The sequence below is a fragment of the Oncorhynchus tshawytscha genome, linkage group LG30 (genome assembly GCF_018296145.1).
Source record: "Oncorhynchus tshawytscha isolate Ot180627B linkage group LG30, Otsh_v2.0, whole genome shotgun sequence".
NCBI lineage: Eukaryota > Metazoa > Chordata > Actinopteri > Salmoniformes > Salmonidae > Oncorhynchus > Oncorhynchus tshawytscha.
In genome coordinates, this window is record NC_056458.1 from 44,236,144 (window position 1) to 44,260,469 (window position 24,326).

The window sequence follows — 24,326 nt, forward strand, 5'->3', positions numbered from 1 at the left end:
GTCAACAAGGACGAAGGGGGATTTGTGGTATTGCAGCCGATGTGTTTTTTTTTTTTTTTGAAGGTTGGTTGCCGGTTACCCCCCATCGTCGTGGTTACCCGCTAGGTTTCTCATACTGGGGCTGACCTTGGAATCACCTCCCCCGCTGCCGCACTCTCCCTTGTCGTACCACCATTTGTTTTTCAATTTGTCCAACAGGCCCTGCTCGTTCAGTTTTAACACTGCCAAGTTTACTGGGTTTCTTGAAATGATAATAGAATAATACTGGTCAGCATTTATGGAGATGTGATAGGGTGTGGCAGAAGTCTAAATAGCAAAAAGGAGGTACTGTTATCAGAATAATGAAAAATGTATAAAAAATAAGGCTACTAATAATGTGCCTGCCACTGTAAAATAAAAAAACAAACATTTGTTTGTAGTTCTGTATATAAAAAGAATACTTCATGGCTAAACCATGACAGATTTTACCAAGCAAGACCAAGGATTCTAGGTAGGAGAACTATATAAATATCAGAACATGTCTTGGATTGGTTGCATGGGCATGTATTTCAGTTCAAAACTCAAATAAGTAGCTCCCTGGATAAGGACAAGGCATAAACAGCCAACTTGGCGATTCACTTTGCAATACTCAGTTTTCGTCAGATATCATTATTCATTGAGATATTTTTGTGGTCAGGTGAGCACTATCCAAGGCATTACTGATATTGGGCATTGTGCTCCATTCTCTTCACCCTTTGCTGTTGCCGGTCCATTATGGACAACCCTCTCATAACTAACATGGTGGAAGGTGCTGCTGTACAGTAGTCTGATGGAAACATTATGTCAGCATGAACCTCAGCAAGCTAGTCTTTCTCAGTAAAACCCCGGAATTCTTTCTCTATTCAGAGAGAACGAAAGAGTTCTGTCTGCCTAATGGATGAGTTAAATAAATCCACATCCTCTATTAGGATTTTAGTAGCATTTGTCTTTGAGAGCGGCAGTTTTCTTGTGATGCGACTGACAAAATAAAGTGATGTGACGATGATGCGGGGAAAACACGTCAGGAATAAAAACAGGAAGGAAGAAGATTATTATTATTATTTTTTCAACAGGTATAGAAGGCAAGACAATGGTGGGATGTAATGGTATGCCACATCAGATACACAGCAATGAAGGACTCTTAAGTCCATTTCTGTTTCATAAACATTATGGAGAACTGATCACAGTTTACAACTTTATGATAGCAGAAAAGGCTGTTGGCCCGAAAATGATCTTCCAACATATTTAGAACTGATGGTTAAGATTTTTTTTCCAAATCATCAAAACCTTAAGCTCATATAGAATAGTATGTATCTGATGTGGCACAGTTGTTACAGCTCATACAGCAGTCATTTCAACATCATTTTCTACTTTCAACATACACAAACTATCATTAAAGTGCAAATATAGGCTAGTATACTGTGGCATGGGGGATCACTGTTTGGTTTAAAGACGTTTTAGACGGTTATTTTTCAAGAACTGATTTTATACAACTTTAGAGAACGTATTGTAGAATAGTAAAATATCAATCGTATACACATACATCTGTAAAAACACCAATTCACAGAATTAGCTCAAGATCTTTGGAATGTGTGTAATTTGAACCCACAGCCACAGTGTGAAACTGCAATTAGTCTCAGAGTATGTACGAGTCCGTCAAAGCCAAGGCTGAACCAGCCATCACACTTGATATTGAGTGTAACTTAGAAAGCCTTTGTGAAACACCACTCTTTCTGTCACCTTGATAAAGATATTGGTAGACTAATAAACTAGGTAAATAACATGAGTGATCGATCAAAAAGGCTGCTAGGTGTGATTGATAAAGCCTATGTGCTTTGTGAATGGGGCCTGCAGCCCATTAATATGAGGACAATAACATCTGATTGAACACAGGTGCATTAAAAGTGATGAAACAGATGAGTTCCTAAACGTGAATCTTGCAAAAAAAAATGTTTTTACTGGGTGCCTTTACCCTGAAATAACTTGTAAAATATTGGTTCATAATTGGTTTTTGGTACTAAAATAAAATAAAATTGCAATTAAATCACAGGAGATGTACAGAAAAGGTAATAACTAACACCTAGGATTCTAATTCAAGTGCTATTTCTTGGGAAAATGCCGTTTTGAGATTTACTGCCAAAGTGCACAACTCTAGAAGTTCTGGGATAAAAAAATATGCAGGTAATAACATCAGGGTGCATTTTAAAGTTAATTTAATTAAATAGCTTTCATTTATTATCTATCAAGACTGAATTTACATTTTCGTAACAGTTATTACCCCCAGTTTTCTTAGTTATTCCAAGGAGCAAGACATTACAAAATGGTATTATAACCAGTGTCTGTCTGAAGAAAGTAAAGGCCTGAACAGTCATGATTCCAATATGATGTTGATGATACTTTATGGACTGAGTTGAGACAGTGGGGGGGGGGACATGTTCTAGACGTCTGGTGAGAGTGGTTACAAATCAGGAGTAGGGAATAGTTGAATGAGACTATCTCTTTATCTCTCAATGAGACTTTCTCTTTATCTCGTAATGAGACTGTATCTCTTTATCTCGTAATGAGACTTTATCTCTTTATCTCGTAATGAGACTTTATCTCTTTATCTCGTAATGAGACTTTATCTCTTTATCTCGTAATGAGACTTTATCTCTTTATCTCGTAATGGAATGAGTCTGAATGAGACTTTATCTCTTTATCTCTCAATGAGACTTTCTCTTTATCTCGTAATGAGACTTTATCTCTTTATCTCGTAATGAGACTTTATCTCTTTATCTCGTAATGAGACTTTATCTCTTTATCTCGTAATGAGACTTTATCTCTTTATCTCGTAATGAGACGTTATCTCTTTATCTCTTAACTAGCGTTATCACTGAAACAGACTAAAATGTGCATAATTTGCCCAAAGATTGTAAATTGATATATAACATCATGCTACATTTATTAAAGAAATAGTCTCTTCACTAATTATTATTTACTTTACAAAAGTGGGATAATTTGCAACTGTAACCTCTCTCACCTCAAGGGTGCATTTGGCATTCACATGTAAAACACAACAGGTGTGGTCGATCGTCATGGTGACGTGACCAGCCTACACACTGTAATACCTTAATGCCGATCCCTTGGGCGTGGCCACTCCGTAACCCTTGGAGTCCAGGTTCCCTCCCACCTTCATGGTGTCACAGGGTTTCCTCTGCTCGATGTACTCGTTCATGGTGGACTCCAGCAGGTAGGCATACCTCCCTTTGGACTTCCTGACCCGCACCACGCCCTCGTCTGTGGTCTTCACGAACACTGACGGGTCGGCAGACTTCATGTAGGACCACATCTTCTCAAATACGGCTATTTTCGATCTCTAAGTTGCAAAAACAATAATGGGTAAAATACTGTATGTAGATGCTCTATGAGAAATGTAACCGCCTCGTCAAAAACTACTTGGAGCCACTTCATGACAGTTGATGCTTTTTCATGACAGGTGATGACATCTAGAGCTTTACCCTGAAGAACTCTTTGGTGGAGCCTCCGTCTAGAGTACCATAGGCGATCTCCGTCTGCTTGGCCAGGTCCTCTGCACTCTCTATGGGCGACACCATCCTCTCCACGGTGAGGAAGGCAGCCAGGTTGGCCGTGTAGGACGAGATGATGATGAGGGTGAAGAACCACCACACTCCCCCTACAATGCGACCAGAGAGGGACCTAGAGAGAAGAGAGAGAGGAGTCTCTAACAATCCAAACATTGCCATCTCAGATAGAAGCAAAGGGAAGTGGACGTGTTGAGTAAAGGAAGTGATAAATCAATGGTTCAAAGAGTAACACTAATCGTTTCTTGGCACATAATGATACATTGCTTTCTGTTGACACTATACAGATAATCACTCAATCACTTGGATAATCACTCCGTTTCTCAGAATGCCACAGGTATAGAGACATGTGTATTAATTGCTTTTCATTGTTTGATTGTGAGTGTTGTACAACAACAAAAAATGAAACAAAATAAGCTATATCTGTCACGGTCTTCCTCCTCTTCATCTGAAGAGGAGAGGCGAAAAGGAGAGTCGGACCAAAATGCGGCGTGGTAAGTGTCCATGGTAAATCTTTAATAAAGAAAGTACTGACACTGCATACAAAAACAATAGATGACCGTGAAGCTACAAAATAGACCTGTGCTGACACAGGCCACTAACATAGACAATCACCCACAAACAAACAGTGCAACCCAGGCTACCTAAGTATGATTCTCAATCAGAGACAACTAATGACACCTGCCTCTGATTGAGAACCATACTAGGCCGAAACATAGAAATGCCCCAAAACATAGAAAAACAAACATAGACTGCCCACCCAACTCACGCCCTGACCATACTAAATAATGACAAAACAAAGGAAATAAAGGTCAGAACGTGACAATATCTGTTCACACAAACACACACTATACTATGTGACAAAAGACCTGACCCCATTCCTGGCCTAAATGCTCCGCTACAAACGTATTCTGAACTACAGCAGAGACAGTTGCTGCAACACGTCTGCTCCGAAGATCACAGCGGCGCTACAAAACAGAGATCACATTTCTGAAAACAGAAACACACATGGTTGGATTGTCCTTTGTAGGTTGCATCCCACCCAATTAGTATGCATTGTATGAAACAATCCTCTCGATTTCAGTCTGAGCAGGCGTAAACAAACATGAAAGTTATGTGGGCTGACGGGGAAAGACAGATTGATCTGTAGAAAATGGCGTTCAGCGTTGTAGGATCTCTGAGTGCCAATACAGATTTCTCAAAGACGACACTCCTCTTTTGGAAGCAGCAAAGCACTTACTAAAGCAGAGGAATTGTGTGGAAAAAAAAGAATTGCTTTAAAAATAGCAAATTGTTGTTCTGTGTTGTTTTATACAAAACAGAGGATAAGCTGGCTCCAGTATTTGGATTTGCCCAGCAAATTCAGGGAGAAGAACGTCCTCACCCACAGACCTGTTTCCAAATTCACAAACCGTTTCTTTTTGGAAGATTCGCTGAACAAAACCTCCTTTTATTGCCCTGAATCCCTTGTACACAATGCAGCTCACACACTAAAAAGAGAATTTAAAAGCAGTGAGAACAGAGTGAGCCTAAGACTAGGGGTTGGAGGGTAGCATGTGAGAATGGAAACTACTGCAAAAGGAAAGCAGAAAAACAATAAGTCCTTCAAACTTCAATGCATTGACAGCCTGCAGGCACAGAGATCTTTTGAAGCCTCCGCCAGCCAACAAGCTGATCTCCAGAGAAACAGCCTGCCAATAGTTTAAGCCACCAAGAACTGGACAGGGGATTCTCTAGGTCCAGCCCACCACCACGCGATGGGATAAAAACACCCGATGATCGTACAGTTACACCTCCAGCATGTTGGCAGCAGGAAATGACTCTAAAACGGCCATTCATCTCTTTCAATGCAAACTAACTGGTAAACAGGGTTGATACTAATGTGGATAATAATTATAACACTACTTATAATTACAAATAAGAGGTAATGATACATTTTAAAATGACAAATCATTTCCCAAGTGTGTGCTAGAGCAAACACATAAAAACTCACATGCACACACACACACGCACGCACACACACACACAAATACACACACACACACACACGCACAAACACACACACACACACAATACTCCGTCATGGTGAACTGTCCTCTCCAAATATTTGAGCTCATCAGAGGGAGGTTCTGTCCGTAGGTCTGTCAGCCATGTCTGGGGCGGGTAACGAGTCTCCAGAGATGATGCTGAAGTCCAAAACTTGCATTCTGTCAGTCTGTATTGTTTGAACAGAACACTGCAACGGCAGCAACACAGTTCAGATGTGACGCTGAGCTCTATTTTTGACAGAACCATTGTTAAACACTGTTAAGCATGTCATAACACTGAGGGTTTCTGGGTCACCTCTGTACAGGGAAATGGCTGTGAGGCCCGCAGCGTTGGGTTTGTGTGATTGTCTGTTTGTGTGTGTACTGTATGTACTGTTAAAGGAGTAGAATGTGTGAGAGTGTGTAAATGTTTTAGCTATGGGATGGCTGTGCGATGTGTTTGGGGAGTGTGTGTGTGTGTTTAACAATAGAATTGAAGTGACAGACTATGCCTGGGGCAGGAAGAGGAGCGTTCGGGGCGTCTGGTCACACTAAGAGAGAGGTCTGACCCGTACACAGCCACGTCTCACTGCAGACACACAGGCAAAGGGGACTGGTCCAGGATATACACTGAACCTTCCCCACTGTGTGCACACATACGTACTGTACATATGAACACACTTATACCTTTCTCTCCTTAAATATATAAACAAAAGTATATGGACACCCCTTCAAATGAGTGGATTCGGCTGTTTCAGCTACACCCATTGCTGACAGGTGCATAAAATTGAGCCATTCAACTTCCATAAACAAACATTGGCAGTAGAATTACTTTCAAAGTGGCACTGTCATAGGATGCCACCTTTCCAACAAGTAATTCCATCAAATATACGCCCTGCTAGAGGTGCCCCGGTCAACTGTAAGTGCTGTTATTGTGAAGTGAAAACGTCCAGGAGCAACAAAGGCTCAGCCGCGAAGTGGTAGGACGCACAAGATCACAGAACGGGACCGCCGAGCTTTAAATCACGTAGCGCGTTAAAAAAAAAAACCTGTCTGTCCTCAGTTGCAACACTCACTGCCGAGTTCCAAACTGCCTCTGGAAGCAACGTCAACACAATAACTGTTCGTCGGGAGCTTTATGAAATGGGTTTCCATGGCCGAGCTGCCGCACACAAGCCCAAGATCACCGTGTGCAATGCCAAGGGTCGGCTGGAGTAGTGTAAAGCTCGACACCATTTGGTTTCTGGAGCAGTGGAAACGCATTCAACATCTGCCGGTCCGATGGATGAATCGGAGTTTGGCGGATTGCCAGGAAAACGATACCTTCCCGAATGCATTGTGCCAGCTGTAAAGTTTGGTGGAGGAGGAATAATGGTACGGGGCTGTTTTTCATGGTTCGGGCTAGTTCCCTTAGTTCCAGTGAAATCTTAACGCTACAGCATACAATGACATTCTAGACGATTCTGTGATTCCAACTTTGCGGCAACAGTTTGGGGAAGGCCCTTTCCTGTTTCAGCAGGACAATGCCCCCATGCACAAAACGAGGTTCATACAGAAATGGTTTGTCGAGATCGGTGTGGAAGAACTTGACTGGCCTGCACAGAGCCCTGACCTCAACCCCACCAAACACCTTGGGGATGAATTGGAATGCCGACTGCGAGCCAGGCCTAATCGCCCAACATCAGTGCCTGACCTCACTAATGCTCTTGTGGCTGAATGGAAGCAAGTCCCCACAGCAATGTTCTAACATCTAGTGGAAAGCCTTCCCAGAAGAGTGGAGGCTGTTATAGCAGCAATGTTCCAACATCTAGTGGAAAGCCTTCCCAGAAGAGTGGAGGCTGTTATAGCAGCAAAGGGGGGACCAACTCCATATTAATGTATGTGATTTTGGAACGAGATGTTCGACAAGCAGGGGTCCACATACCTATTGGTCGTGTAGTGTATCTCCCTGGCAAATTATTTAAAACTAATCTTAACCCTTGCATAACTCATCTATCTTCATAAACCTCTGTATGACATACGTAAGAATGAGATATTGTGTCCAGTAAATGACTTTAATGAGCTGTGAAAAGTTACAATAACATTAGAGATGCAGCACGCATTCCTCCAGTGGTGAAAGTGGAGCGTATGAGGCTGAGAGTGAGATCCCCCCCTCAGGGCAAAAACGCAGTAGCAAACACACATCCAAGCAGACAGGAGCGTCTATCTTCGTTGAGCAGAGTCTAGCAGTACCAGGGAGGCATCAGTCTGCTGTACAGGAGGCATGGAGGGAGGTATGGAGGGAGGTATGGAGGGAGGCATGGAGGGAGGTATGGAGGGAGGTATGGAGGGAGGAATGGAGGGAGTATGGAGGGAGGTATGGAGGGAGTATGGAGGGAGTATGGAGGGAGGTATGGAGGGAGTATGGAGGGAGTATGGAGGGAGGTATGGAGGGAGGTATGGAGGGAGGAATGGAGGGGTATGGAGGGAGGTATAGAGGGGTATGGAGGGAGGTATGGAGGGAGGTATGGAGGGAGGAATGGAGGGAGGTATGGAGGGAGGTATGGAGGGAGGAATGGAGGGAGTATGGAGGGAGGTATGGAGGGAGGTATGGAGGGAGTATGGAGGGAGTATGGAGGGAGGTATGGAGGGAGTATGGAGGGAGTATGGAGGGAGGTATGGAGGGAGGAATGGAGGGAGGTATGGAGGGAGTATGGAGGGAGGTATGGAGGGAGGTATGGAGGGAGGAATGGAGGGAGGTATGGAGGGAGGTATGGAGGGAGTATGGAGGGAGGTATGGAGGGAGGTATGGAGGGAGGAATGGAGGGAGGTATGGAGGGAGTATGGAGGGAGGTATGGAGGGAGGTATGGAGGGAGGTATGGAGGGAGGCATGGAGGGAGGTATGGAGGGAGGTATGGAGGGAGGTATGGAGGGAGGCATGGAGGGAGGTATGGAGGGAGGCATGGAGGGAGGTATGGAGGGAGGCATGGAGGGAGGTATGGAGGGAGGTATGGAGGGAGGCATGGAGGGAGGTATGGAGGGAGGTATGGAGGGAGGTATGGAGGGAGGCATGGAGGGAGGTATGGAGGGAGGTATGGAGGGAGGTATGGAGGGAGGAATGGAGGGAGGTATGGAGGGAGGTATGGAGGGAGGAATGGAGGGAGGTATGGAGGGAGGTATGGAGGGAGGTATGGAGGGAGTATGGAGGGAGGTATGGAGGGAGGTATGGAGGGAGGTATGGAGGGAGTATGGAGGGAGGTATGGAGGGAGGAATGGAGGGAGGTATGGAGGGAGGAATGGAGGGAGGTATGGAGGGAGGTATGGAGGGAGGTATGGAGGGAGGAATGGAGGGAGGTATGGAGGGAAGGACGGAGGGAAGGATGGAGGGAGGCATGGAGGGAGGTATGGAGGGAAGGACGGAGGGAAGGATGGAGGAGGCATGGAGGGAGGTATGGAGGGAATGGAGGGAAGGATGTAGGGAGGCATGGAGGGAGGTATGGAGGGAAGGATGGAGGGAAGGATGGAGGGAGGCATGGAGGGAGGTATGGAGGGACGGATGGAGGGATGTGTGGAGGGAGGTATGGAGGGAGGAATGGAGGGAGGTATGGAGGGAAGGACGGAGGGAAGGATGTAGGGAGGCATGGAGGGAGGGAGAGAGGCATGGAGGGAGGTATGGAGGGAAGGATGGAGGGAGGTATGGAGGAGGTTTGGAGGGAGGTATGGCAGTATGGCAGTAAGGAGGGAGGTTTGGAGGGAGGCATGGAGGGAGGTATGGAGGGAGATATGGAGGGAGGTATGGAGGGAAGGATGGAGGGAAGTATGGAGGGAGGTATGGAGGGAAGGATGGAGGGAGGTATGGAGGGAGGTATGGAGGGAAGGATGGAGGGAGGCATGGAGGGAGGCATGGATGGAGGGTGGAGGCATGGAGGGAGGTATGGAGGGAAGGATGGAGGGAGGTATGGAGGGAAGGATGGAGGGAGGTATGGAGGGAAGGATGGAGGGAGGCATGGAGGGAGGCATGGAGGGAGGGAGGAGGCATGGAGGGAGGTATGGAGGGAAGGATGGAGGGAGGTATGGAGGGAGGTATGGAGGGAAGGATGGAGGGAGGTATGGAGGGAAGGATGGAGGGAGGCAGGGAGGGATGGAGAGGAGGCATGGAGGGAGGTATGGAGGGAAGGATGGAGGGAGGTATGGAGGGAGGTTTGGAGGGAAGGATGGAGGGAGGTATGGAGGGAGGTATGGAGGGAAGGATGGAGGGAGGTATGGAGGGAAGGATGGAGGGAGGCATGGAGGGAGGGGAGAGGCATGGAGGGAGGTATGGAGGGAAGGATGGAGGGAGGTATGGAGGGAGGTTTGGAGGGAAGGATGGAGGGAGGTATGGAGGGAGGTTTGGAGGGAGGTATGGAGGGAGGTATGGAGGGAAGGATGGAGGGAGGCATGGAGGGAGGGAGGGAGGGAGGGGAGGGAGAGAGGCATGGAGGGAGGTATGGAGGGAGGTTTGGAGGGAAGGATGGAGGGAGGCATGGAGGGAGGCATGGAGGGAGGGGGAGGCATGGAGGGAGGTATGGAGGGAAGGATGGAGGGAGGTATGGAGGGAGGTATGGAGGGAAGGATGGAGGGAGGCATGGAGGGAGGGTGAGAGGCATGGAGGGAGGTATGGAGGGAAGGATGGAGGGAGGTATGGAGGGAAGGATGGAGGGAGGTATGGAGGAAGGATGGAGGGAGGCATGGAGGGAGGTGAGAGGCATGGAGGGAGGTATGGAGGGAAGGATGGAGGGAGGTATGGAGGGAAGGATGGAGGGAGGTATGGAGGGAAGGATGGAGGGAGGCATGGAGGGAGACATGGAGGGAGGCATGGAGGGAGGGAGAGGCATGGAGGGAGGTATGGAGGGAAGGATGGAGGGGAGGTATGGAGGGAGGTATGGAGGGAAGGATGGAGGGAGGTATGGAGGGAAGGATGGAGGGAGGATGGAGGGAGGGAGAGAGGCATGGAGGGAGGTATGGAGGGAAGGATGGAGGGAGGTATGGAGGGAGGGAAGGATGGAGGGAGGTATGGAGGGAGGTTTGGAGGGAAGGATGGAGGGAGGCATGGAGGGAGGGGAGAGTTATGGAGGGAGGTATGGAGGGAAGGATGGAGGAAGGTATGGAGGGAGGCATGGAGGGAGGGAGGGAGAGGCATGGAGGGAGGTATGGAGGGAGGTTTAGAGGAAGGATGGAGGGAGGCATGGAGGGAGGGAGAGAGGCATGGAGGGAGGTATGGAGGGAAGGATGGAGGGAGGTATGGAGGGAGGTTTGTAGGGAAGGATGGAGGGAGGTATGGAGGGAGGTTTGGAGGGAAGGATGGAGGGAGGTATGGAGGGAGGTATGGAGGGAAGGATGGAGGGAGGTATGGAGGGAGGTATGGAGGGAGGCATGGGAGGGAGGGATGGAGGGAGGGAGAGGCATGGAGGGAGGTATGGAGGGAGGTATGCAGGGAGGAATGGAGGGAGGCATGGAGGGAGGTATGGAGGGAGGTATGGAGGGGAGGCATGGAGGGAGGTATGGAGGGAGGTATGGAGGGAAGGATGGAGGGAGGTATGGAGGGAGGTATGGAGGGAGGCATGGAGGGAGGTATGGAGGGAGGCATGGAGGGAGGTATGGAGGGAGGTATGGAGGGAGGTATGGAGGAGGTTTGGGAGGCATGGATGGAGGATGGAGGGATGGAGGGAGGTATGGAGGGAAGGATGGAGGGAGGTATGGAGGGAGGTATGGAGGGAAGGATGGAGGGAGGTATGGAGGGAAGGGGAGGAGGCATGGAGGGAGGGAGGGAGAGGTATGGAGGGAGGCATGGAGGAGGTATGGAGGAGGCATGGAGGGAGGTATGGAGGGAGGATGGAGGGAGGCATGGAGGGAAGGATGGAGGGAGGTATGCAGGGAGGCATGGAGGGAGGTATGGAGGGAGGTATGGAGGGAAGGATGGAGGGAGGCATGGAGGGAGGGAGGAGGGGGAGAGGCATGGAGGGATGGATGGAGGGAGGTATGGAGGGAGTTTGGAGGGAAGGATGGAGGGAGGTATGGAGGGAAGGATGGAGGGAGCATGGAGGGAGGGGAGAGGCATGGAGGGAGGTATGGAGGGAAGGATGGAGGGAGGTATGGAGGGAGGTTTGGAGGGAAGGATGGAGGGAGGTATGGAGGGAGGTTTGGAGGGAAGGATGGAGGGAGGTATGGAGGGAGGTATGGAGGGAAGGATGGAGGGAGGCATGGAGGGAGGGGAGGGAGGGAGGGATGGAGGGATGGAGGGAGGTATGGAGGGAGGTTTGGAGGGAAGGATGGAGGGAGGCATGGAGGGAGGCATGGAGGGGGAGAGAGGCATGGAGGGAGGTATGGAGGGAAGGATGGAGGGAGGTATGGAGGGAGGTATGGAGGGAAGGATGGAGGGAGGCATGGAGGGAGGGTGAGAGGCATGGAGGAGGTATGGAGGGAAGGATGGAGGGAGGTATGGAGGGAAGGATGGAGGGAGGTATGGAGGGAAGGATGGAGAGGCATGGAGGGAGGGTGAGAGGCATGGAGGGAGGTATGGAGGGAAGGATGGAGGGAGGTATGGAGGGAAGGATGGAGGGAGGTATGGAGGGAAGGATGGAGGGAGGCATGGAGGGAGGCATGGAGGGAGGCATGGAGGGAGGAGAGGCATGGAGGGAGGTATGGAGGGAAGGATGGAGGGAGGCATGGAGGGAGGTATGGAGGGAAGGATGGAGGGAGGTATGGAGGGAAGGATGGAGGGAGGTATGGATGGAGGGAGGGGAGAGGCATGGAGGGAGGATGGAGGGAAGGATGGAGGGAGGTATGGAGGGAGGTTTGGAGGGAAGGATGGAGGGAGGTATGGAGGGAGGTTTGGAGGGAAGGATGGAGGGAGGCATGGAGGGAGGAGAGAGGCATGGAGGGAGGTATGGAGGGAAGGATGGAGGAAGGTATGGAGGGAGGCATGGAGGGAGGGAGGGGAGGCATGGAGGGAGGTATGGAGGGAGGTTTGGAGGGAGGAAGGATGGAGGGAGGCATGGAGGAGGGGAGAGGCATGGAGGGAGGTATGGAGGGAGGTATGGAGGGAGGTTTGGAGGGAAGGATGGAGGGAGGTATGGAGGGAAGGATGGAGGGAGGTATGGAGGGAGGTATGGAGGGAAGGATGGAGGGAGGTATGGAGGGAGGTATGGAGGGAGGCATGGAGGGAGGGAGGGAGGGAGGGAGGGAGAGAGGCATGGAGGGAGGTATGGAGGGAGGAATGGAGGGAGGCATGGAGGGAGGTATGGAGGGAGGTATGGAGGGAGGCATGGAGGGAGGTATGGAGGGAGGTATGGAGGGAAGGATGGAGGGAGGTATGGAGGGAGGTATGGAGGGAGGCATGGAGGGAGGTATGGAGGGAGGCATGGAGGGAGGTATGGAGGGAGGTATGGAGGGAGGTATGGAGAGAGGTATGGAGGGAGGCATGGAGGAGGCATGGAGGGGAGGTATGGAGGGAGGTATGGAGGGAGGGATGGAGAGAGGTATGGAGGAAGGATGGAGGGAGGTATGGAGGGAGGCATGGAGGGTGGCATGGATGGAGGGATGGAGAGAGGTATGGAGGAAGGATGGAGGGAGGCATGGAGGGAGGTATGGAGGGAAGGATTGAGGGAGGTTTGGAGGGAGGTATGGAGGGAGGCATGGAGGGAGGGAGGTATGGAGGGAGGCATGGAGGGAGGGAGGTATGGAGGGAGGGAGGCATGGAGGGAGGGAGGTATGGAGGGAGGGGAGGTAGGTATGGAGGGAGGTAGGTATGGAGGGTTGGGGGAGGCATGGAGGGAGGCATGGAGGGAGGTATGGAGGGAGGTATGGAGGGAGGCATGGAGGGAGGTATGGCGGGAGGCATGGAGGCAGGGAGGTATGGAGGGAGGTATGGAGGAGGCATGGAGGGAGGGGGCATGGAGGGAGGGAGGTATGGAGGGAGGGAGGTAGGTATGGAGGTTGCATGGAGGAGGCATGGAGAGGAGGGAGGTATGGAGGGAGGTATGGAGGGAGGCATGGGGGAGGTATGGAGGGAGGTATGGAGGGAGGGAGGTATGGAGGGAGGAATGGAGGGAGGTATGGAGGGAGGCATGGAGGGAGGGAGGTATAGAGGGAGGGAAGCAGGAGGCATGGAGGGAGGTATGTAGGGAGGGAGGTAGGTGTGGAGGGAGGCATGGAGGCATGGAGGGAGGGAGGGAGGTATGGAGGGAGGAAGGGGGAGGCATGGGGAGGCATGGAGGGAGGTATGGAGGGAGGTATGGAGGGAGGCACGGAGGGAGGCATGGAGGGAGGTATGGAGGGAGGAATGGAGGGAGGGAGGCATGGAGGTATGGAGGAGGTATGGAGGGAGGTATGGAGGGAGGAATGGATGGAGGCATGGAGGGAGGGAGGTATGGAGGGAGGTAGGTATGGAGGGAGGGAGGTATGGAGGTAGGCATGGAGAGAGCGAGGTATGGAGGGAGGTAGGTATGGAGGGAGGGAGGTGTGGAGGAGGCATGGAGGGAGGGAGGTATGGAGGGAGGGAGGTATGGAGGGAGGCATGGAGGGAGGGAGGAAGGAGCTACTGGAGGTATGGAGGGAGGTATGGAGGGAGGCATGGAGAGGGCGAGGTATGGAGGGAGGTAGGTATGGAGGGAGGGAGGTGTGGAGGGAGGGATGGAGGTATGGAAGAAGGCATGGAAGGAGGTATGGAGGGAAGGAGGGAGGCGGTATTGACACTTTCTCACTGCCTTGATCACGCCAGCCGTCAGTAAAACCCTATTTCGTATTTCATTGTCTCTGTGAATGGGAGGGAATCCCATCGGCTTTGCACCGTGGAGAACAGAAAGGTTAAAGAGATACTTTGGTATTTTGTCAACGAGGCTCTTTATCTACCTCCCCAGAGTTAGATGATCTCGTGGACAACATGTTTATGTTTCTGGGTGCCATTTGAAGAACGTTGCTAACTGCCAGTCTGTGAGGCTAATCATTTCTAATATCAATAAGATAATGCACTTAAGATGGCACACGGACATTTACCTCAGAAGTTAAACTTAGGCGTCTAGTGGCTTCTGTGAGTTGCGACATGACGAGCCCTTCTCTGAGTGGCAGTGGTGACATTTACAGAGATCAGACACATGCTATCATTAATAAATAGCTGGGGTCTGCCCACAAAGCTGCTCCTTCCATCTCCCATGGCTCTTGTTCTTCAGAGTTATGTTTCGATCTGGTTGTTTGGAGATTATCATCAACATGGCAGGCCTCCCAGTTACTGAACTTTTTGACAAATAGCATCCTGCCAAACGCAGCTGGCCGGCAGGTTCTTTAAACTGTTCTTTCCTCAGAGCTGATATCGATAAATGACATTTGAGCTGTTTTACTGCAGGTCAGCTCACTGAACACACCAGTGTGAGAAGCAAGTTGACCTTTCTATTCATATTTACCTTCAGGTGACCTTTCATGGTGTCACGCCCTGACCTTAGAGAGATGTTTTATTTCTCTATTTGGTTAGGTCAGGGTGTGATGTGGGGTGGGCATTCTATGTTTTGTTTTTCTATGATTTTGTATTTCTATGTTTTGGCCGGGTATGGTTCTCAATCAGGGACAGCTGTCTATCCTTGTCTCTGATTGGGAACCATACTTAGGTAGCCCTTTTTCCCCACCTGTCTTTGTGGGAAGTTCACTTTGTTTGTGGCACGTAGCCCGTAAGCTTCACGGTTGTTTTGTATTGTTTATTGTTTTTGTCGGCGTCATTTCTAAATAAAAAGGAATATGTACACTCACCACGCTGCGCTTTGGTCTACTTCATTCGACAGCCGTGACATAGTGCCACCTTTCTGCTTCAAATTAGACTCCCTCAGAGATGCAGTACCCTCACCGCACACACTTTCACAATGCTGAAGAAGCTACCCGAATATACTGTAGATTCTCGCAATACTGAAGAAGGCACATGACTAAACACTCAGTTTATTAGGTACACCACTCCATTCACGAAAATAGTTTGCTCCTACAGACAGTGAGTCACGTAGCTGTGGCTTGCCATATTAATCGGGCAGACAGGCATCGAGGCATTCAGTTACTGTTCAATTGAATGTTAGAATGGGCAAAACGAGTAGCCTAATCGACTTTGAAGGTGGTATGATCGTCGGGTCAGGCGGTTCCAGTATCTCAATGGTACAGATTGGTGGAGGTGGTGTAATGGTGTGGGGAATGTTTTCCTGGCTAGATCCCTTGATGACAATTGAGCAACGTTTCCATGCCCTGAAAAACGCAGGCTGTTCTGGAGGCAAAGGGGAGGTCTGACCCAGTATTTAATAAAGGGAATGTAGATTCTCACAAGACTCCTCAAAATAGAGTAGAGATGTGTTCTTATAAAAGCCATCCTGTGTATCAAATCAAATCAATTTATTTAGCCCTTCTTACATCAGCTGATATATCAAAGTGCTGTACAGAAACCCAGCCTTAAACCCCAAACAGCAAGCAATACAGGTGTAGAAGCACGGTGGCTAGGAGGCTAGGTGTAGGCTGCAAGTATTACCTAGTGTGATGCATGACTGATTACAGTTTTTTCTCAATTGCTAAAACACTAAAACCCATTGGCTGAACAAAGTTCTCAGTTGCCTGGACTCATTTAGCTAATTATGCCGTCTGTTGTCAATACCTTAAACCATTTCACATGGTAAAACACCATTTGCAGATCTAACTTAGACTTTTCAGCAAAACTCTAAACACATTCTCATTCTCATAACACATTCTGCACCCTAATGCACATGTCATCCATACTGGTAAACACAAGTGGCAACAATCAAATACAAATAGAGAACACATGTCATTGATTGAACACAACCACTCAAAATTGATTTAACCTGTTTCAAATGATGCGACACAACCAATATAAAGCCAGTTCAGAGAGCAAACAGGTTGTTGAAGGTGGGAAGGAGAAAGTCTGAGAATGGATACTGTAGTACAGTGCAATGGTACAATGGAATTGTATGGCCCTGAACATTGTGCTTTCCATTTATTAACAGTACTGAGTGCTCAATAGATTTTGACTGGTTGCAGGTTCATTCAACAAAGAACAAGAATTACAGTATCACAGAGACAAAGGACAAGTTTGTGAGATGCAGGGTACAGTACTGTAAAAATTGGGGTACAAGGAGGAGGAAGAACAAAAAACAAAATTGCAAAGAGCAAAGCAGGGTAGTAATTTGTGATTAATTTTGAGCTACTATGATAGAACATGTTTTGAATGTTTTCAAAAGACAATGACGGAAAAATATGAATATTTCTTAAGATTTAAAAATGTACTTCTCCCTGAGAATTGTATGTTTTGAACAATGTGTTTTCTATTTTTCGGTGTATTGTTTACTGACTGCTTGAGAGTGTATATCATTTTGATCACTTTGTTTATGATTTGAGAGCAGTGTTTGATTTTGAACACAGGTAAAACTGCAAGAGGAGTCAGAGGTTATGTAAATAGTGCTTGAAGATGAGGTTTTGTGTTGAATGTTTTCAGGAAATGGAGCAAGGTTTCAGAAATGGTGTTTTAGCAATTGAGAAAAACTGTAAGAGAGTCACTATGTGTTTGAGACATGAATGTAACTCATCTGTGCTCTGGCCTCATGGGTAAAGAGGTCCTCATCCCACTGAGTTTCTCCATTACTGTATAACCCCATGAGGTACCAGGGAAGTGAATCACCACTATTTGTCAGGTCTCCCCTCCTCTATTTGTCAGGTCTCCCCTCCTCTGACAGCCTGGGAGACGAAGTCAAATCACCAGTCCGCCAAGAGGCTTAGACCATGAAACCCAAATGATTCACACAGGAGAGAGAGAGCGTGAAAGAGAGAGAGAGACAGAGACAGAGAGAGAGAGAGACAGAGAGAGAGACAGAGAGAGAGAGAGAGAGAGCGAGAGAGAGAGAAAGACTGCTCCCAAGTCAACTGAGGAGAGGGGAAACTGATGTGTTAAAGCAGAAAACTGAAGAGAAGACCAGCAAAGGGAAGATAGAAGATCAATGTCTTTGAAATGATTTCATTTAGAGGAATCAACCATCTGCAGTTCACGACTGTGTCTCGTTGGTCAGTATAGGGGGACAGAGAAATGGGGGAGGAAAATAAGCTTTTACAGTACAAACTAAGACAAAGTAAGACTTGGATTGTCCTTGGAATGGCCAGCGTTAAATGGTTCTTCTCCTGAAGCTTAGAAATTCTGTCTGGGTTAAATTGGATGCATCTATGACCGAGAAAACAACATCTGTCACAGGCAGCTTTCTGCAAATGTAATCTAATTTGGGCCCATTAGGCAGCTTTCTGCAAATGTAATGTAATTTGAACTCATTAGTTCCCTCAAAGCAGAAGGATACACATGTCCACCTAAATGTCAGGCAGTGACTGAGGAGCCAGCAATTAGAGCAAGCCAAGCGCCCAGGGGCCTTACTTTATAATGAGGAGGAGGAGGAGGAGGAGGAGGAGGCAGTGGAAATGGAGGAATGTCACCAGATTGACCTGAACTAATGATCTGGTAATGAATCCCCACATGACTTTATGAAGGAATAAATTGATAATATAATAATATACAATAATAATAATAATAATAATAATAATAATATAGAATATACACCATACAGTATGGTTAGCTGGAAACAAAGGGTCAGGCGTGGGTCAGGCTAGGCAGGCAGGCAGGGAGGGGCGCAGGACATAGGTTATGGTTAGCTGGAAACAAAGGGGCAGGCTTGGGTCAAGCTAGGCAGGCAGGCAGGGAGGGGTGCAGGACATAGGTTATGGTTAGCTGGAAACAAAGGGGCAGGCTTGGGTTAAGCTAGGCAGGCAGGCAGGGAGGGTGCAGGACATAGGTTATGGTTAGCTGGAAACAAAGGGGCAGGCTTGGGTTAAGCTAGGCAGGCAGGCAGGGAGGGTGCAGGACATAGGTTATGGTTAGCTGGAAACAAAGGGGCAGGCTTGGGTTAAGCTAGGCAGGCAGGCAGGGAGGGGCGCAGGACATAGGTTATGGTTAGCTGGAAACAAAGGGGCAGGCTTGGGTTAAGCTAGGCAGGCAGGCAGGGAGGGGTGCAGGACATAGGTTATGGTTAGCTGGAAACAAAGGGGCAGGCTTGGTTAAGCTAGGCAGGCAGGCAGGGAGGGGTGCAGGACATAGGTTATGGTTAGCTGGAAACAAAGGGGCAGGCTTGGGTTAAGCTAGGCAGGCAGGGAGGGGTGCAGGACATAGGTTATGGTTAGCTGGAAACAAAGGGGCAGGCTTGGGTTAAGCTAGGCAGGCAGGGAGGGGTGCAGGACATAGGTTATGGTTAGCTGGAAACAAAGGGGCAGGCTTGGGTTAAGCTAGGCAGGCAGGGAGGGGTGCAGGACATAGGTTATGGTTAGCTGGAAACAAAGGGGCAGGCTTGGGTTAAGCTAGGCAGGCAGGCAGGGAGGGGTGCAGGACATAGGTTATGGCTAGCTGGAAACAAAGGGGCAGGCTTGGGTTAAGCTAGGCAGGCAGGCAGGGAGGGGTGCAGGACATAGGTTATGGTTAGCTGGAAACAAAAGGGCAGGCTTGGGTTAAGCTAGGCAGGCAGGCAGGGAGGGAGGGGTGCAGGACATAGGTTATGGTTAGCTGGAAACAAAGGGGCAGGCTTGGGTCAAGCTAGGCAGGCAGGCAGGGAGGGGTGCAGGACATAGGTTATGGCTAGCTGGAAACAAAAGGGCAGGGCATTGTGATAAAGATTATGGTACTCCTGCCATGTGGCAAGGGAGCAATGAATAAGGCCACACATATATCTGCAGTACATACAACCAAATCAGTTGCAATCCAATATATCTGAAAATATATTTTCTTTCAACGAGATCCAGGAGGCACCAGGAGGCACAATGTAAAGGGTTCTTTTCACGTTAACTCACTGGAAGGAAGGAATCCTGTAAGAACCATAACTGAATCTGAATCCATCTAATTTCTCCAATTCTTCTTTTGAATTTGACATGTCTATTCACCAAGAATCAACATGAAAAATAAACCCTATTTCGTGTGCCAAAAATACCCTTATCTTAGGGAGTATCTTTGTCTCTCTTCTTTGAGAAGCTTCTGCTGATGTCCACGTCTGCCCTGATAAGAGCACAACTACACGCACCTCCAACAGTAGCCTGGACTAAACCCTGGGGCTGGGCTTGGACCTAGGGAACGCCAGACAAGGGTCTGGCCTGCACCCCATGACTGCTGTCTTGGGTTGTGATAAGAACACAGGCTCCTGAAGGCCCAGTCGAGTCATACTGTCAGTCAGTCTGCTCTTGTTTTGTTCTGATCTTTTCTGTTCTGATCTTTTCTGTTCTGATCTTTTCTGTTCTGATCTGATCTGTTCTAATCTGTTCTGATCTGTTCTAATCTTTTCTGCTGTTCTGATCGGTTATTTTCTGATATGTTCTGATGTCTTCTGATCTGATCTGTTCTATTCTGTTCTGTTCTGTTCTTTTCTGCTGTTCTGATCTGTTATTTTCTGATATGTTCTGATGTCTTCTGATCTGATCTGTTCTGTTCGGCAGGATGCCTCTGTATCCTTTCTGCTGATGACTCATCTTCCATGTCTTCACCGTGGGGAGACTTTTATAGTGTGAAAGGATGTTGTTAGTGGAAACACTACAGGTAACAGTGGGGGGTCGAAAAAAGGTTTACCTACCTTGGCGAGATGTCACAGCCCTGCTGCATGAAGGCACCCAGCGAGAACCACAAGCTGTTGAATATCCCAAACTCATTGGTGTGCCCCTCACTCTGGCTCTGGCCCTGTCCTTGGCCCTGGTTTTGGCCCGGTTGGGACTGGGACTGGCCCTGTCCTTGGCCCTGGTTTTGTCCCGGTTGGGACTGGGACTGTCCTGGCTCTCTCCTGGGACTGAACGACTGCTGTCTCTGCTGCTGCTCTTGGCCCTCCTCTCCCTCTGAGTCGTCCCCCTGCCACTCGTACGGGCTGAAGCGGCTGACCAGGAAGAGAACCACGCTCACACCGATGTAGGCAAACACGATGCACATCCAGATCTCGTAGGCCAGTGGGTCGAGGAAGGAGAAGACTCCAGGTTTTGACTTGGTGGGCTTCTTGATCATGATGGAGATGCCCAGAGACATGAAAGGCTTGGAGAAGTCGATCACCTCCTCTCTCACCAGGGTGATGGTCAACGGGGCTACTGCTACATCTGCTTTCTAGGAGTCAAGGAGAGAATTACGTGTTCATCTATGTAGCTCTCCCTCAATGTATCATTCACCAACATTATCCCTACACTCAGAAATCCACATCTGTATTTGTCCTTCAAACATTATCCCTACACTCAGAAATCCATCTCTGTATTTGTCCTTCAAACATTATCCCTACACTCAGAAATCCATGTCTGTATTCGTCCTTCCAGCCATAAGGACTTCAAGTGGATATGACAAAAGCATTTCCTTAAAGGGGCAATCAGCAATTGCAACAATAACAAAGTATTTTCCCAGCCCCTGCTTTGGTAAAAAGCTGAGGGATGTGGCTAAAGAAACCAGGGCTCCTGAGTGGCGTAGCGGTCTAATGCACTGCATCTCAGTGCTCGAAGGCTGTATCACAACCAGCTGTGATTGGGAGTCCCATAGGAGTCCCATAGGTAGGCGCACAATTGGCCCAGCGTCGTCCAGGTTTGGCTGGTGTAGGCAGTCACTGTAAATAAGAAATTGTTCTTAACTGACTTGCCTCGTTAAATAAAGAAAAAAATAAATGTAACCATTTTCAATTCATAGACAGAGCTATCGATTCAAGGACTTACCATCCACGACACCAAATTATAGTTTTAACCATTTCTTGAGGCTATATGGTGTCTGTTTACATTTACTTTGTTTATAATAATAGAGTAAAACAAGCTTATATTTTGGGCTCTGATGGGGTACAAACGTTGAACTAAGCTCATGAGGCATCAATAAGCAATTTTATTCAAGAATCAATGGGTCCGTAAGTTAAAAATAAATAAAAATGCATGTAACAACTGCAGATTGCCCCTTTAAGGTGATGTGAAGGAATGTAAATCACCAGGATTAGCATACGGCTCAGTAATAGTAAACTCTGTTCCCATAAGACAAGTTTCTAAAATCACTCTCCAGCTAACATAAACACTGAGCTTTTTCAAGCTGAATAATAATGAATCCCTTTCAAGAAATATTAGGCTACAACACTGAGAGAAAAAAATAAAAACCCCTCCAAGCGAGACTTGATTTGGTTGAGTCCACCCAGCACCTATGTCATTGTAAGGACAGAACAAATATTCTACTGTACCCTAGACCAAACTAGGAGCGTATCTTTCATCTCAACTTCCTGAGGGCAGAGAAATAGTGTTTTGACATAATTGACATGAACAATGGAAGATATGAGAAGTGACAGTTCTGTTAGGGACGTTTCAATAACAGCCTTCCTGGAATACAAATCCAGATACTGTACTGTTCTCAATCTGTTGCCTGTTGCCCAATTCTTTGGTTACCAGACAACAGCGTTTGACTACTTGTCACACTATCACTTCAACATTGGCAGCCTATCAAGGCCCATCTGAATTGTGTTTTGACATTGAGGAAGCTGCTGGATATGTCAAGTGAGAGGTATAGACCTTTGTCCGAATATATCTCAGAACTTGTAAGGACACGCTGCGTCCTTTCTGAAGTAAAGCTGTGGAATACTTCTCCAACACGATGTTATTGTTATCACAAAGAATGTATGTAAAAAAACAAAAACAACATAATATTCGAATGAAATAAGCATGCCCTGCAGTATGTCCTTTGGCTACAGTTGCAAATGTACAAATGTATGTACAAATGTATGTACAAATGTATGTACAAATGTATGTACAAATGTACAAATGTATGTACAAATGTATGTACAAATGTACAAATGTATGTACAAATGTACAAATGTATGTACAAATGTATGTACAAACGTACAAATGTATGTACAAATGTATGTACAAATGTATGTACAAATGTACAAATCTATGTACAAATGTATGTACAAATGTACAAATGTATGTACAAATGTATGTACAAATGTATGTACAAATGTACAAATGTATGTACAAATGTACAAATGTATGTACAAATGTACAAATGTATGTACAAATGTATGTACAAACGTACAAATGTATGTACAAATGTATGTACAAATGTACAATGCAGATATGTATATGCTCCAGACTTGTAAAATAACACAACGGAAACATTGTTTATACTAAAGGCCACATTGAATTTGTTTTCACGTATTTAGTATGTGACAAACAGCCACTAACAAAATCATTGCACAGGTCTTTTGCGTGCATTTGTTATGTTTGGATTAAGGCTTAAAGTCGTGTCTGTATGAATATTGAATATTGACTGGGGGAAAAGGCTAGAGTGAAGGTTGAGATACAAGATAGTGTGTACTTGGAAAACTACATGTTAGTCTAAAAGAAATGTGAAATAATGTCAAGATGCTTTTTATAGTGAAGATGAAGTCTATAAATTGCCTGGCTGGGCTGATGAGACAGTGGATAGTCTGATGGAACAGAGTAAATAGGCATTTTAACGTCATAGATTTGGCTGGTGGTAACTTGTGGAACAGACACCGGCTGGAATACGGTTCTAACCAATCAGCATTCAGGATTAGACCCACCCGTTGTATAAACGACAGATACTGTACCACATCTGAAACATTTTGGTTACTGCTACTACAGTATATAAACCGAAAGTGGTTGCATTCAAAATGTGTCCTTGCTATTGGCCGAATTCCATGGACAGCTGTGTTGACTGAGACTGTACAATTAACACATTTCTCCTCTCTCAGAGCCTAGTGAGTTGCCCAGTGTGTTCATGAGATGGTTACTAACCCCATAAACGAGCTCGCCCACCATCCCGTTCCACATCTTGGACTCAGCATCTCTGGCTCCGTACTTTCCATCCCCTACGATCTCCAGTTTATAAGTATAGCCCACATGCTTGGCGATCTCGGCGGCCAGCTCCACACAATAGCCCTCATACTTATCGTTCCCCACCAGCTGCTCATGATTTTTCTTCAGCATCACATATGGAGATTCCTAGGAAACATGAAGGACAACATTGATGTTTGTTTTTCATGGTTTCCTTCACTCTGCACGCATTCACCATTCATTTTTCACACATTTTTAAAAGGGACATTTATAAAGCTTTCCATGTCCAGTTTTCTCTGGGACAATGTACTCTAGGGGTTCCCAGGGACTTGCCATGTCCAGCTTTCTCTGGGACAATGTACTCTAGGGGTTCCCAGGGACTTTCCTTGATTTGAGGGGTACAATAAAGTACATACCGTAGGTTTTAATTTTTTATAAGTCGCAATTGTTTATACTAATCTAAAACGACGCATAAATCTGTGATGCTTTGGGCTAGAAACAAGTAGTAAAACACCAGAGGGAAAAAGTCCCTCGGATGCATATGGGAATAACTTAGCTTTTTCTTTATGATATATCTTTATGATATTCGGAAGCTGAGCTACGCATTTCTAAAGTTGAGGAGTCAAAGAAATCTGACTTTGCTTGGAAAGTATACTGATACTCCGTCGCTATCAATTGATCTAATCACTTTCTGTAAAAGAGAGTAATATAATTACATTGAGGGTTCATATAAATGACCATAATAAAACATATTTGGTAGCGGAATAACATTTGGGAAGGCATTTGTGACATTTTTCAAATGTTATCAAGGGGGTCCTGGATAAAAAACGTGTACACGGT

General features: G+C 47.3%; 1 protein-coding gene across 3 annotated transcripts in view; it reads right to left on the reverse strand.

Annotated features, from left to right (window-relative positions):
• Positions 1–24,326, reverse strand: part of LOC112234658 (glutamate receptor 1) — a 105,618-nt gene that overhangs the window by 7,960 nt on the left and 73,332 nt on the right. For 2 of the 3 annotated variants that reach the window (XM_024402893.2, XM_042309484.1), the window contains exons 10-14: positions 23,448–23,654; positions 20,267–20,781; positions 3,516–3,714; positions 3,126–3,373; positions 127–241 (exon numbers count right to left, since the gene is read on the reverse strand). In XM_024402893.2, coding sequence (XP_024258661.1) covers positions 127–241; positions 3,126–3,373; positions 3,516–3,714; positions 20,267–20,781; positions 23,448–23,654 — 1,284 coding nt within the window. The remainder of the gene's footprint in view (positions 1–126; positions 242–3,125; positions 3,374–3,515; positions 3,715–20,266; positions 20,782–23,447; positions 23,655–24,326) is intronic. The other variant, XM_024402894.2, reaches the window with a different exon arrangement.